General features: G+C 37.4%; 2 protein-coding genes across 5 annotated transcripts; both read right to left on the minus strand.

The window, feature by feature from the left end:
• Positions 1–240: 240 nt before the first annotated feature.
• Positions 241–3,866, minus strand: LOC140762758 (serine/threonine-protein kinase SAPK3-like). The gene is made up of 9 exons (XM_073100696.1): positions 3,478–3,866; positions 2,972–3,046; positions 1,933–2,034; positions 1,778–1,831; positions 1,600–1,692; positions 1,414–1,506; positions 1,041–1,145; positions 855–953; positions 241–772 (listed from the first exon to the last, which is right to left on the minus strand). Exons 1-9 carry the CDS (start codon positions 3,610–3,612, stop codon positions 503–505), a joined length of 1,026 nt encoding a protein of 341 aa, XP_072956797.1. The 5' UTR covers positions 3,613–3,866; the 3' UTR covers positions 241–502.
• Positions 3,867–5,305: 1,439 nt separating this feature from the next.
• On the minus strand, positions 5,306–13,653 carry LOC140763379 (uncharacterized). 4 transcript variants are annotated; one of them, XM_073101554.1, is made up of 13 exons: positions 13,541–13,653; positions 13,183–13,465; positions 11,990–12,537; positions 11,820–11,909; positions 11,491–11,730; positions 10,991–11,212; positions 10,579–10,879; positions 10,173–10,492; positions 9,976–10,085; positions 9,782–9,876; positions 9,624–9,700; positions 9,456–9,555; positions 5,306–9,264 (listed from the first exon to the last, which is right to left on the minus strand). In XM_073101554.1, exons 2-12 carry the CDS (start codon positions 13,439–13,441, stop codon positions 9,457–9,459), a joined length of 2,361 nt encoding a protein of 786 aa, XP_072957655.1. In that variant the 5' UTR covers positions 13,442–13,465; positions 13,541–13,653; the 3' UTR covers positions 5,306–9,264; position 9,456. The 4 variants fall into 4 exon arrangements, with proteins under 4 accessions (XP_072957655.1, XP_072957651.1, XP_072957654.1 ...); XM_073101550.1 differs by having other exon boundaries at positions 9,782–9,879; XM_073101553.1 differs by having other exon boundaries at positions 5,306–9,354; positions 9,782–9,879.
• Between the last annotated feature and the right edge of the window lie 936 nt (positions 13,654–14,589).

The following is a 14,589-nucleotide window of genomic DNA, read 5'->3' on the forward strand; positions in this document are numbered from 1 at the left end:
GAATGCTTTATTTTATCCTTCCTCCTGAGTAATTGCAGTGCTCCATACTGCACACATTTCTTCATGTTTTATGAGGTTTTTGGTGGATAACTACCAAAATTTTAGCCTTGTCTAGCTCATAACAAAATATAATTATATCACTCAAATACACCCATAAAAGAATTGTTTTGTTATACATGTGTAGCACTATGTTATTTAAAATATCACATCATTTGTCAAGCAATGTAATTACATTCCAATGTAAGTTGCTTCTAATAATAGTATATTGATGTCCTAAATAAGGACAAGAATACCACAGTTTAAAACTCTTTAATGAGAGGAAATTGCCACAGATGGCATAGCAAGTGAAACTTCATATACATAACTGAAATATAGAACTTTCATCACAGAATTATGGACATTCACAGCTTTCCAACACACCACAATGTCTATCAGAACACAAATCTTGAATCTTTATTGGCATACTACTGCTTCATTCACTATAATGCAGCGTAAATTATTGTTAAATAGCTTCAAGGAGATCACCGCTGCTATCAGCCTCAGTATCTTCGAGATCATCAGCATCCACCAAACCCGAGGCAGACTGATCGATTGCCTTAGAACCTTCGGCCAGTTTCTTTGCCTCTTGTATGATAAGCATTATTTCTTCGACGCTTTGCGTGGGCTGATCAGCTTGTCTGCCTTCGTAGTTTGTTCTCTCACCTTCTGCTATTTCCTTTGGTAGGTTCTTCAGAAACCAGGGATGCTTCTTTATTTCTGGAATTGTGATCCTCTTTTCAAGGCAGTTTGGAAGCATTTAATAGAAATTTCTTCAGCAAATCAAGATAAAAGAGGTTTAAAGAAGCAAAGTATACCTTCGACGGATTAGCAACAAAAATTTGAGACAGAAGTTGCCTGCAGTCCCGAGATACTCGCACATAATCCGGGATGGAGTATTGGACACCTAATATTCGCTGTTAGGAATATAAAATTAACTCTGCAATGAAGAAGAAAGTACAACAGAAAGGCAATTCATAACAGTCATAGTAAAGATAATTTACACCAATTGTCTTCCGGAAGTTTCTAGGATCATCAGGGTCCTCGAATGGGTATGAGCCAACCAACATCACATACAATGTGACACCGCAGGACCAAACGTCAGCAATCTGGATCAAGAAAACTCACATCACCTGTCCAAGGAAGCAATACTAAACTACCTATGGAGCTACAAAGCCTTGATCTTGGAATTAAATGAAAAGGAACCGCAACATGAGGACTAGTTGAGAGCAAAAGAAGTGACGAGGTGAAAAGGACTAGAAAGTATTCGTAGATAGCAGTCCATATGCAAATGTGTGCCTCTTAATTGAATTATTGAACAAAAGATCTCACTGGCACCATAGATAGATGCCAGACAAATTCAAATGCAAACCATACCTTGCCGTCATATTCCTTGCGTGATAGAACCTCTGGTGCTATGTATGCTGGTGTACCAACTGTGGATTTTGGCTGGGAATGCAACAAAGCAGACTGCGCCCCAAATAGAAAAAGAGAGAAAGAAATATCTCAATTTCAATATGGCCAAAATGGCAGCCGAGGACAGAACAAGAAACAGCATAGTACCTTTGAGTAACCAAAGTCACATATTTTAACACGTGGTGTGGGACTTCCATCTAAGAGTGTATTCTCAAGTTTAAGATCACGGTGACAGATCTCCTATGAGAACAGACAGTAATGCTAAAAATGTTTTATTCTTCCAATATCTACTGAATTATTCACATCAAGCATAAGTCTACTATACCATTGAATGACAGTAGCTGACTCCAGATATCAGCTGCTGGAAGAAATATCTCGCCTGTTGCAGATATATAAAAAACAGATAAAGCTCAGGGAAGCAAAAGAAGCATTAATAGAGCTGAGAAACAAAGAGATGAAGGCAGGAAAGGAAATAATGACCTCATCCTCACTGAACCGTCCAGCACTGCAGATTCTCCCAAATAACTCACCACCAGCAGCATATTCCATGACAATAGCAAGGTGTGTAGGTGTTAGTAAAACCTATAATTATCCATGTTAGCAGAGAACCCAATTCCTAGAAAAGGAATAAGTTGGTGGAGAACTGGATTATAAGATAAACCTGCTTAAATCTTGACACTCCACATGACATAAAGAGACAAGTTATTTGTGGTTTTAATTTTTTAAAAAAAACCAAGGTACTTCATTCAGCCAACATAAAGGCCACTCATAAGGGAGACAAATTTGTGTTATGAATTTAAAAGCATACTAAAATATATTAGTTATTATTAACATCCATCTTATTCAATAAAAGCATCATCGTCATCCCCTTCTTTTAATTATCTATTTGATAATTTAATGATTCAGCCTTTCCTGAATCTGCCCTTCTACTTGAACCGTTAAGTTTTTATTATTTTGTGTAACTATGAGGTTTAATTCTTGCACCCAAGAGGTCATGCGAATACAAAATGAGGGAACGGATATGCATATGTGCATACTCCCTCCGATGCCCATGCATAAGCAAAAGCTTCCTGCACTGGGACGCCTGTCCTTCAAGCTAGCAGCTAGGGTATACAAAACATGCAAATATCCTTTGAATATTTATATGTAAACCCTGTTAAGGTATAAAGTATACTATGCATCAGGAATCAATGCTATCAGTATCAGTAATTATATTATCAGTGAAACTCAATACAATGAATAAAAAATAATAACAAAGGAATCCCGTAAAATACCACTAAAAGTAATATTTCCTGCTTTCTCTGCATTGATTGCTTAATCCAAGAGTATGACCACGGATTTAAACAGTACTTATTGGAAATCGGTGAGAATTTTCTTTTTGGTTGTACTTAACAATGGAAAATAGAAAATTAAAACTGCATAGCATGCGTGAAATCACTAGCTTTCCACTGCCAGCAGAATTTGTGTAAGCTCAGAATACAAACCATAGTAGTAAATGCACAAGAACTAGGACGCTTACCTCCTTAAATCGGACAATGTTAGGATGCTTCAAAGACCTATGATTGATGATTTCTCTCTGCACATGCTCGTCAATCTGACCAGAGAACCCAGTTGAATTTTGAGAACAATAGATACCAACAAGTAGGAAAAACAAAGAAAAATTATCAGATGGGCAAACAACTCAATAAGCAGAAAAGATAACAAGATAAAAATCATATCAATATCCAAAATAAACATCCATTCCTTCTTTTATGGATAGCATTTATCAGAATTAAAATATCAATTTAACATTGGAAAGAAACAGACTTCTCCTCAGGGTAATATCAAACAGCCAATTCCACTAAATCCTGATGTACCAAGTAAAAAATGGTCCACTACTGTAGCCCCTCGATCATTATAACAAGTGTTACATGAACACCAACAACAGCAATCAAGAATCGTATACAAAACCCGATTTTGAACAAAAACCTACACCCAAGTTAAGAAAACCCACCAAGAAGAAGTAACAAGATACGATATTTATACCTTCTTCCCCCTCTCAATATACTTGACAGCAACGAGCTCCTTAGTAGTCTTATCCCTCACCAACCTCGCCACCCCAAAATTTCCAGCTCCCAGCTCCTTCAATGGCTCGTATCTCTCCTCCATCACGAGACCCATCTGGCCGAGATTCGAGAACCCCAAAAACCCAAGACCAAAACAGCACCAAACTGACTTTATAAGCAAAGAAACAAAAGAAGTAGATGAATCCCAACTCAAATATCTTCAATCTCTATCAGTAAGATCGCCCGCGATCTCTTTGTCTTCCTTCCAAGGAGAGCGAGAGCTTGGGTGGATGGACTTCGGGGACACGTTACAGAAGTGGAAAGATGTCGACAGCGAGCTCGATAAGGGGCGCAGGCGCAGGTGGAGAAGCTCTGGCGTATAGAAGCTCTGGCATGTTGACACGCGTGTGCTGGAATTTCGAATTTGAGAGAGGTCAGGGTGTTTTTTGTTAAAATTACCTGGTCGCTTTCTTCTCGCCTCCCCCCCTCCTTTTGGTGGTCCCTTTCCACTCGCCACCACCCAATGGAGACTCACCTAACGTACGGACGACATATATATATATATATATATATATATTATTGTCATTAAAATATCATAATTATTACTCGTCTTTCAAAAAATACTGTTGAAATAGCTAGATATAAGTAATCACAGCAAAGTGAAGAATATGCTTAGGGTTTAATTTGTTTAAAATACTAATATTATACGATATCGTAGGTACCCAAAAGAAAAAAGAAAAAAAAAGAAGAATCTTATGTTTAAAATATTTTATAAATATTCTATCAAAGTCTAACCATAATAGTAATTATAATTAAAAGTAAAGAAAAATTATAATATGTTTAATAGAATATAGTGGCAATTATAATATTCTAAAAGTTTTAATGACAATTATGTAAAACAAAAAGGTCCATATATAAAAGATACTGGATGATAGTTACACTTATATTCGTAATTATAATTACGATCACGTAGAAAATCCTATACGGCGACTACAGTGTCTAACGTTATAGTGATGGCATGTACCAAATAAATAAGTAATGGGAAGTCCTTTTCCTCTAAAGTTGATGTCACTAGCATTAGTTGAATCTTTTATACCAAAATAACATATGGCATAATAGTATTGACTTTAATGAATACCCAATCTAGCAAGTGGACCAGAGACATGACATGTATCACCCGGGGGGACCCACCTATTTATAGAATTTGTCTAATGTTGGACAAGTTCTATAAAACTAACAGTTCCACAAATCACACGGGACCTTTTGGATCATTCATGGCTATTAAATTTATATATACACATGTTCTGACAGCAAAATTTTAGAGAGAAGAATTTATATTCTACTAATAATTTGATTTCATGACAGCTCTAGATGACTCGACTTTTGAGGGGGAAAGATGGTTTAAAGAGAAAATCTGGCTGGAAGTGAGCTCATACAAGTAAAATAATTGGGAACATTTTCATTAAAAGGCTTTTAGAAATAGCATGATTGAGCTCTTAAAACCTTAAGCATTTAGTATTTTTAAGAAAGGTAAATAGATTAATTAGCTTCCCATGGTGGTGCGAGCCATATTTCTACCATAATTTGCAAGCTAAGTTGGCTGAGTAAACATAGTTGATTAAAACAAAACAGATAAAAATACAAACAGTTATCATCAATAGCAGCAAATGCCTAAGAAACCAGATAGTGGCCCTTCAAAATGTTGACAGGCAGAAAAAAATATATCAATTTCTATTATAAGATGAGTAATCCTGGTGAAGGAAGCAGAGTACAGTGCATTCATTTTTACATTAGATAAATGCATATCACACAACAGTCCAATCTTACTATTACTAAAACTTAAAAAGAGTTTGAATACAAATAGCCCAAGAAAGGCCTATGATGCATTTCATCCATAGATCAGTATTCAGACAGTACGTACATAATTCTGCACATGGTAAAGTTGAATCAATTCTAGTTCTGAACCCCGAAAAAAAAGAGTGCCAGTTCTAATTTTGTTTTAAGGAATATGACCTGCATGATCAGTAAGGCTCTTTGAGAGCTCCAACCTCCAAGGCAATAAAACAATACAGCATTCTTGTCTGTCTGATCATTTACAACGATTAAATAACACCTTAAAGCAACCATGACAAAACGAAAATAATCTACTTCCTCTTGACATTATTTTACACATGCAGTTACAATATGACAACAGACCAGTATAAAGAACCTTCTCACCAATGCCCTGCAAAGCCATCAGCGGGGAGAAAGGCAATGATCTGATCACAACTTAAAAAGAGAGAGAGCTGCAAGAAAATTAATTGATAAAGGTGGTATAACCTCACACCCAGACCAGTCGACAACTGTAAAAGAGCTAGAAGTATAGTAAGTTGTATGATAAACATGATGTCCAATTTAGCACCTCTGGAACATCATATGGATGCTTAGTAAAAAAAAAATTGTGATGCAAAAGACAGATTTAAAATAACTAAAAACCAAGATGATTTTTCCGTAAGGCAGAAATTGAACTCCTCCTTTATAGTGTTTTAAGTCATTTCAGAGATGCCCTTTTCAACATAAACAGTATATAGCGGCAGAAACAGAATAAACCTGTACCTAAACAAGTTAGACTAAATCATGAATATAAAAGGATAGTGTTATATATACTTTGATACTAGATGCTAAATAATGATGACCAAATGCAGGTCTCACATGGTAAGACAATCAATCATCTTGAATCTTAATATCTTACATTTTGTTTGATGCATGTGATCAATTTCTGATGAAGCTAACTATTGATGTGAAATGGAAGAATCAACGACAAATACAATATACAGATAAAAGAGTGAATTTATCTGATCTTGCTTAAAAGAATCCAAATGGAACAAGAACTTGCAAGCCATTCAGCAACCCTGTTGTTTGACAGCAATGACTTAATCTGATTGGTTATCAATAGAGATCTACAATTACTTCTGACTCAAGCTTATAACAATGTCTATCTACATTAATCCTACAAAGATATTATGGAGAACAGAGATTCACTTGGACAAAGCAAGAGAACATTTCTTTCCATTGATTCCAAGCACTTCCTATTATTGAGAAGAGATGAGAATGGTACCAAGTGGAGAAAAGGACTAAAGTGAAAAGGATTTATTTCGATTTTTGCCTAACCAAAATTTTTGGGTTGAATAAATTTCTAGTGTGTATCACAAGCCTGTTTCACAAGATAAAGACTCCATATCATTTATCCAGAACATTGCTACCCAATCAATAGAGCTATTTGCTAAATAATAAACTGCCTTAATCCACTAAATGCAATATGGCTACGATGTAGGAAAGAGAAAAAAAAAAGAACTTTCAGAAGAGCTTGCGCATTTCCTTTGTCGTATTAAAGCTGATTTCATTGTCACATGGTCCTAATATTAAAACGAGCAAATAGCAAAAATTAATCAGCGATTCAAAGTAATAGATGAAACAAGGATTTAGGCCTTAAAAGGTCAATCATAATTCAGATTGATGTGGGCTAAGAACAAAATCAAATCCACAATAAAAAGAAAACCTACAAGTTGGATGAGAAACTAAGACATGACTTCTATACAAAAGATGCATCTCAGAACCAACTCCAGAATTAGCAGCATAGAACTAGATGACAACACAAGTTATCAAATGTCAGGTATTTCTCAAATGTTGCAACTACCAAAAACAAGTTCTGCAACATAAATGGATAGAAGTATTTGGCCCACAACTCCCAATTCCCTATCCCATTTCAGAAATCTACTGTGATGACCTACTGAAACTTTAGAATAATCTTAAGAAAAATTCTGTTAGTTTTTCAAGCTTAAAACACCACTGGCCTTAAAAGGTAACACCATCTTCTTATCAACAGTCTTCTAGAGCTAAAAGAATATAGTAGAATACCAAAAATGCTTCTAATTTCAACTAGTTTCAAGTTCCACATATCAGACATAAAAAAGAACAAAAAGCTACAAATCTCCACAAATAAAAAAAGGAAACCCTGATAGTAACATCCATAATCAAAACTTGTATCAGTAAAATAACCAAGAAAAATCTGTGTGGGAAATAAACATGACCCAAATAGTAGGTAATTAAACTAAATTCTTTGTAAATGACCAGGAAACAAAGACATGGGCACAAAATGTAAGACACAAGATTCAAAGAAAAAAGTAACTATAATAGTGATTTAGACAAGTTGCCACATATGCAGTCTCAACAGCAGAGCATCTACATATCAATGGCACAAACATTCACTTGTCTTGAAAAGTTAGGCAGAACATAAATAGATTTGAACATTGCGGATGATTAGTGTTATATTCCTTCAAGAACACCCAAAAAAAGAACTAGTCATAAAAACAGTATTGGAATGACCTTAGATTGCCACAAATCAAGTCTTATATGCTTACTTCAAAAAAGATGGCACTACTTAGGGCACAAAATAAAAAGTATCAACTACAACATTTTATAAAACTCACATATGAAATGCCTATTGCCCTGCCTTCAGGTCTGAAGTTCCAGGCAAATTTACTTTATCAGTTCCGGTAAATCCAACTAATTAATAGAGTTCCTGAAGACTGAGATTGAACTCTCACATGAATATTACAGTCTCAATTCAATGTTGCTGTTTAACTTTCAAGTAACATCTTGGCATCAACAAGAATTATCTCATGAATCAAGATATAATTCAGGATCTTTCTCACTGTTCTCCAAAATAAGCAAGGACAAGATACAGTTAACTGGTACTACAAAAGACTGGATGTTAAATTCAATTATGTTGAGAAGCTGCCTAGTCTCACTCCCTCAAAATATTTGTATGTGTACAAAATAAATAGCAGAATCAGCTTCTAATCAGTATGTTACTACAATTGGTATGTCCATATATTTTGTGGCAGCCAAGATTCCATTTCATCTCTCAGCTCAAGTTGAAAAAATTGATAAATCGTCAAAAGAGCATATGCTAATAGTACCCGATAGCAGTTATTATCTCAATCCATCCTGCCTGCTCTGTGTAGTTCATTAAAGCATAAGCATCACCAAAACATGTTCCTGCTACCACGAATCTCGTTGTCATCACATTTATATCAAGTACCATCTCAGAGAATTTACTGAAAAGACCAACCCAAAATTTCAAGAATCAAGAGTAAATTTTCCAGATTTATGAAGGAAAGCCACACTAGCATGAAGCCAGTAGAGTGCCAATGACATGTCCAAAATGCAGGCTGACTGAGAAACTTCTCCATATTGTAATCAGCAGTTGCTGATCCTAACAAGAATGCATCGGAATGCCTTTGCTGATAATATGAGCAACAGATGATGTCAGTTCTAAAAGTAACCTTCAATCCTGAAATTACACTAACAAGAGTTCTCCAAAATAACCTGTATTGCAGCATTCCATAACACCTCACACTTATGACTCATATTGGAGCATTGCTCATAAAAAACCCATTATCCATCTAGCGGATGTCTTGATATGGATAGAGTAAATGTGTTTTTCAATACATAGCACACTATAGATTTCTCATATTTCTTGGTTCTGACCTACTAAGTCAAACTCCCTTACATGACATAACATTAGGCAGAAGATCCACATGTAAACAAATGCCTGCACCAGACCTTAGATTCCTTCCCTTCTTATATCAACCTCATGGTCGTTTTCTCTCTGATATTCAGGCTGTGCATGCTTGGCATTAACCCATCTATCCAAGCGTGTAGGCATCATATCCAGAAGCTTCTCACAATCCACAGCCTACACCAGCCTTCTGTGATGCCAAATCTGTGTCATAAAGGCAAACTCAAATGTGATCATGAAGGCCATACATGCGATGCAGGTTTTCTATAGAAAGGACAAAGTCATACCTTCTCCCTGAAGAGTACCATTAAAATAAATAAAAAGGACAAGAGGATGTGCATATGACTTCCCACGTAATAAGGAGGGTAGAAACAAGACAGTATTAAATTAAGCACCTTAGTAATATGAACCAGAACCAGAACCACTACCACCTAAGTACCCTCCGCTGCCTAAGCTACGACTGGAATAAAGGGATGAATAAGAGCTACCACCAACCTGTGAAACAGAGGTAGTTATATTATGTATACAGAAACAAGTATAAAAAGATGCCAGGGGGAACTCACATCTGATCCACGAGACAAGTAGCTACTGCTGAAACCAGATGAGTACATTGCACCAACATCATTGCTACTAATGGAACCTGCAGGTGTCCATAAAAAAGTTTTAACTGAAATACAGAGTAGCAAAAACCACTAAAATAAGAAACCAGGTTAAAGCATACCTCCAGCATAATTCATGCCCTGACGACTTCCGTATAGTGCATCCTGACTAGAGAGAGAAGTACGGCTGCCATACCCCATATGAGATCGTCCAAGCCTACTGAACAACATAAGACATTTTTATAATATTATACTGATGCAAAAATAAAATATAATAAAACAAGAACTAAATATTGACAGTCAAAGTCAAGCTAACCTATCACCATAAGAATCTGCATATTGACCAGTGCTGCTGCCAACACCGTAATCTAAGCGTGCCCTTGACTGACGCATGCTAACATCACTATAACGAGGTGCGGCATCATCCTTAAACAAACATAATAAATGATGTGTTCATAGTTAATCTCAATTGAAAACGCATAACAACAACGAAAGTGAATGATCAACATTTACCATCTCTGCATATGGCCGCTTTGATCCAGAAATTGAGTCATACTCTCGGCTGCGTACCTCCCTGTAGGGTGGCAGAGGTCGTTCAAGCTTTCTTCCATAACCATCATCAGCATATGCCCGCCTATCTGAAGTGCGAGAAGGACCACGAGGAGCTATGTCAGAATAGCCAGACCCACGGGAAGAGTAATCATCCCTGTAAGATTGGCGCCTCTCAGTTGGAATTCTGGATCCATACTCAACAACAGCCCTGCTTCTTGCTGGAGGCAGCTCATTGCGCCTACCATAATCTCTCTTTGCACTGCCCTTGGGGTAAGCAGTAACTGTTGACAAAGGATGAGACTAGTGAAACTTGCAATACAACTAGAAAAACCATGCTGCTAACAGAACAAAAGTTAAAAAAGTTTACATGGTGGCCTTCTCTCATAAGACCTCTCTGGGAGAGGCAAATGCCTAGCTCTCTCTGGCACAGCCATAACAGGACGTCTATCTCTAAAACTTATTGGCCTGGTGAATCCACGACCTCCCATGGGTGGCCCACGGCCACCAACCGGTCTTGAGGCATGTGATGGGAACCTGCGAGGTGGAGGACGACCATATGATAAACGGCCACCTCGAGGCGGCCCACGATCAATCCTAAAATTCCCTCGTAGAGCACGTCTCGCTCGACCTCTCTGATGTGGCCTCGACAATCTAGCTCTCACTTTCACCTGGAATAGTAAGCCAAATTCAGTAAGATCATGTACAAACATAAGAAAGCTAGCAAAATAACTCTAAACAATTAGGACAGCATAAATAGGCAAGAAACATGAAGGACAAACCTTGTTATCACCTTCACCTAGCTCTGCATTATTAATACCTTCAGCACATGCAACAGCATTGTCATGAGTATCAAAAGTAACAAATCCAAAATCCTTTCTTTTAGCAGATGGCATATTACGTGCAAGTTCAATTTTCTCAACAGCTCCAAATTTCTTAAGGTATTCCTTGACACGATCCTCATCCCAAGAGGCAGGCAAACCATCAATAAAGACAGTCTTAACCTGATATTTATGAGAAAAAAAATAAGAAAGTAACGAGTATAAATTTTATTTCACTAGGGCATTCTCATAATGGAGAAAAGTCTAAACTTAACAAAGAGATATTTCCGATATTCCAAACTTGATAAAGAAACCAACTACAAGGCAAGAGAGGAACGTATAAAGCATATTCATACTTTCACAAAGTTAAAATTCTTTTTCTTATGAACTTTAGTATCAATAGAACTAATCGATTATATAAACACTATTCAGATCAGCATTAGCTAGAGACAAATTTATACCTGGGCCATGATTTCATCATCAGGCTCAATAAAAGAATCTGCAAATGCAACCTTGGCAGTTCGATCTAGGCCAAAAACTACATCCCTCTTCTGCAAACGCCTATAAGCATCCATTGCCTCAGAGCGAGAAGAAAACTCTAAGAATGCAAATCCACGATTCATGCCTTCATTGTTTGAATCCTCTACCAGTATCAAATCCTCAACATTCTCAACTCCATAACTCTTTAGTTTTTCCTTCAACTGTAAGTATTCATACATATCAGGATCTCACATGTAACCCAAATACCCACTACAAAATGTATCAATTGAACTTAATAAAGTCTTCTTACGTGCTCCTTTGTCCATGTCTTGCAGATATTGCCCACAAAAACGCTATCACTGTCCTGACTTGGGGCAACACCACATTGTTTACCTCTCACCTAAAATATTCAAGACATTCGCAAGGTCATCAAGACAATAGGCGACAAAGGAATAAAGTAATAGTACAGAGAGCACAAACCACTGGATTCTTCATTTCTGAAACAGCACGTTTAGCTTGCTCTACTGTTGCAAAACGCAAAAAGGCGAACCCTTTGTTCTTCTTTGTTAGAGGATTCATCATTAGTCGAACTTCAGTTACTTCCCCAACTTTACTAAATACTTTCCTAAGATCATCTTCAGTTGCATCCTTATCTAGTCCACCAACAAAAACTTCATACTCCTTACGCTTACGGTGCTCCTTAATCACTTCATGGTGCTCTTCTTCCTCTGCATCAGCCTCTGGTTCCTCTTCAGCATTTTCATCATTTTCTTCACCCTCTATGCCCTCTCCACCATCAACCATCTCCTCGTCTACCATATCAAGTTCTTCCTCATCAACTCCATCACCTTCTTCACCATCTTCAACACCTTCATCTCCTTCCTCCTCTTGTCCTTCAACATGTTCAATATCCTTCTCATCATAGTCCACAGCAACATCTTCCTCAGGTTCATATTCTGGTTCTTCCTCGAGCTCCAACCGTTCACCTTGATCTTCTTCCTCATAAGCTTCTTTTATCTCTTCCTCATCTGAAGTAACAAACATATTATTCCAAAGCACACTTTCCACAAAGATTTTCAAGGGAAAAAGGGACTGCAAAAATTTCCGAATTATAACGCAATCTTTTACTGCCAAGAGAATTCCATGTCAATATGTTCCAGAGCATCAGAACATATCATTGGAGACATTTGGTGAGTAATAAAGTTTATGGTTCAAAGTGTATATTAGTAGATATACAAGCGCCCATCTAAATACAACATCAGTTTCTGCAGTATCCAGGTCATATTATGCCCTTCTTACAAGATTTTCCCTTTTAAGGTATCTCTATCCATATCTGGCAGCCATTAATCCATCAATAAGAGCAAACCTTTAAAGGAACTTTACAGTCAGCATACTGAATACGTCTTATGAAGATATCCCATCAAATATATTCTTCCAACAGAACAATTTTTTTTTTAAAAGTTCGTAGTACAATTTAAATATTGTCACAATACTTACAGAAAACTCCTATCCATAGGTGGTAATCCAGAAAAAACTTACCATAGAAAAAAATTCCCTAGTAGTTTACTCAAGCCCCAAATTCGAAATTATGTCAAGAGATGAAAAGATCCACACTAAAACTGAATCTCAGTAATAATAAAACAAAGGACGATCGAAAGATTAACAATCCATACATTCGACGGTAGCAGATTCATCCACCGTTAGATCCGCCGTGGAGGCCTTGTCTTCCAACTTCTCGACAATCTCCTCCGCTTTGATCTCCTTTTTCACCTCTACGACCGGGGCAGCAACTTTCTCGGTCTTCGGAGGCTCCTCCGTCACCTCGACCGGAATCTGCGGTGAAGCCTTTGTCGCCCCCTTGGCTGCCCTCGCTGAGGTCTTTCTTGGTCCTATCGCACCGCCAGACGCCTTCTTCGCCGATCTAGGCGGCATCTTTTCTGTCAAATCCCGATCTTTCTACAGAAATAACCACATATCAACAAGAAAGAAAACAAAAAGAAATTCACGAAATCGACGATAAGCTAACAATACCTTCGATGATCAAAACCCTAGAGAAAAAAGAAATAAGCAACCCTTCGACTCGAAACCCTAACGAGAGTACGAAACGTGCGACAGGGGACCCTATAGGGCGTTCTTTGTTTTATATATGCCCCGGAGAGAATCCGATCCGAATCCTGAACAATCCCGTCCTTGCTATATATTTCGATATTGCCACTCCTACTCGTACGTACAATATTACCCTCGTTGAACGCTTCTTCTGTCTCGTATTGGGGGTATTCTGGTCATTAGGATTCATGGAGTCAGTCGGAGGATTCGGGTCATTATATAACAAGTCGGATCCGACCCAACAAGCGATGCTTCTATTTGGCTGTATTTGTGAATGCATATTCTCATATTAGAGTATACTATTATGATTACGTAATATAGCATATATGTATACTTAGATGTCCCATCCGGATTCGAGTCGATCCAAACCCGAAACAGTTCAACCATAGATAGATCCGGATCCGAAACATGTCCCTCCACGCTCAACCTCTAGGCTCTAGCTTCTTGGGTTCGATGCTCTCATGCTGTTCGTCGAAATGCCCGAAAGAGAATTATAAAGGAAGTTATTCCCTCTGTTCTTGGTTTTATACGTAAGTGGACGACAAACTTTATTCGGTTGGGTTTATTCGGCTTATGATTCTTATGATGATATCTGTATGACAAGGAGATTGACCTCTTCTGTTTTAGCATTTTAGTCATGCTTCTTTCAGCTAGGATATCAATGTGTGTCAAACTTGAAGTAAGACAAGGTGGGTCGGTGTGATTTCTGATACATTTGAAGTTGCTAAGGAGTTTGTATTCTTGCTTCTTTCGTATTGGATATTCAAGTGAGTCCAATACAACTAGGTCGTTTCGACCAAAGTGTAATGGTGAAAGAAAGATTTCAGCTTTTCAGGGGTCTGTTCTTTAATCTACTAAGTAGGTCAGTAGACAATGAGAGGCGGACATCTAAAGGAAAAGGTAATTCTGTCTCTATTTTTATCTATGTTTAATTTCTTAATATGATCAACTTTGAAATATCAAAATTCAAAAGT

This window comes from Typha angustifolia, chromosome 7 (genome assembly GCF_048772165.1).
Source record: "Typha angustifolia cultivar Huaian chromosome 7, ASM4877216v1, whole genome shotgun sequence".
NCBI classification, from domain to species: Eukaryota; Viridiplantae; Streptophyta; class Magnoliopsida; order Poales; family Typhaceae; genus Typha; species Typha angustifolia.

Bases quoted from the DNA above. Each gene is read 5' to 3' on its own strand.
- LOC140762758 (XM_073100696.1), bottom strand. From the start codon at position 3,612: ATGGGTCTCGTGATGGAGGAGAGATACGAGCCATTGAAGGAGCTGGGA. The intron at 3,047-3,477 runs GTATAAATATCG...TTCTCTGGTCAG, and splicing joins ATATTGAGAGGGGGAAGAAG to ATTGACGAGCATGTGCAGAG. The intron at 1,832-1,932 runs GTCATTATTTCC...TATCTGCAACAG, and splicing joins GACGGTTCAGTGAGGATGAG to GCGAGATATTTCTTCCAGCA.
- LOC140763379 (XM_073101550.1), bottom strand. From the start codon at position 13,441: ATGCCGCCTAGATCGGCGAAGAAGGCGTCTGGCGGTGCGATAGGACCA. The intron at 11,731-11,819 runs GTAAGAAGACTT...GAATACTTACAG, and splicing joins AGACATGGACAAAGGAGCAC to TTGAAGGAAAAACTAAAGAG. The intron at 9,880-9,975 runs GTTAGCTTGACT...TATGTTGTTCAG, and splicing joins GCAGATTCTTATGGTGATAG to TAGGCTTGGACGATCTCATA.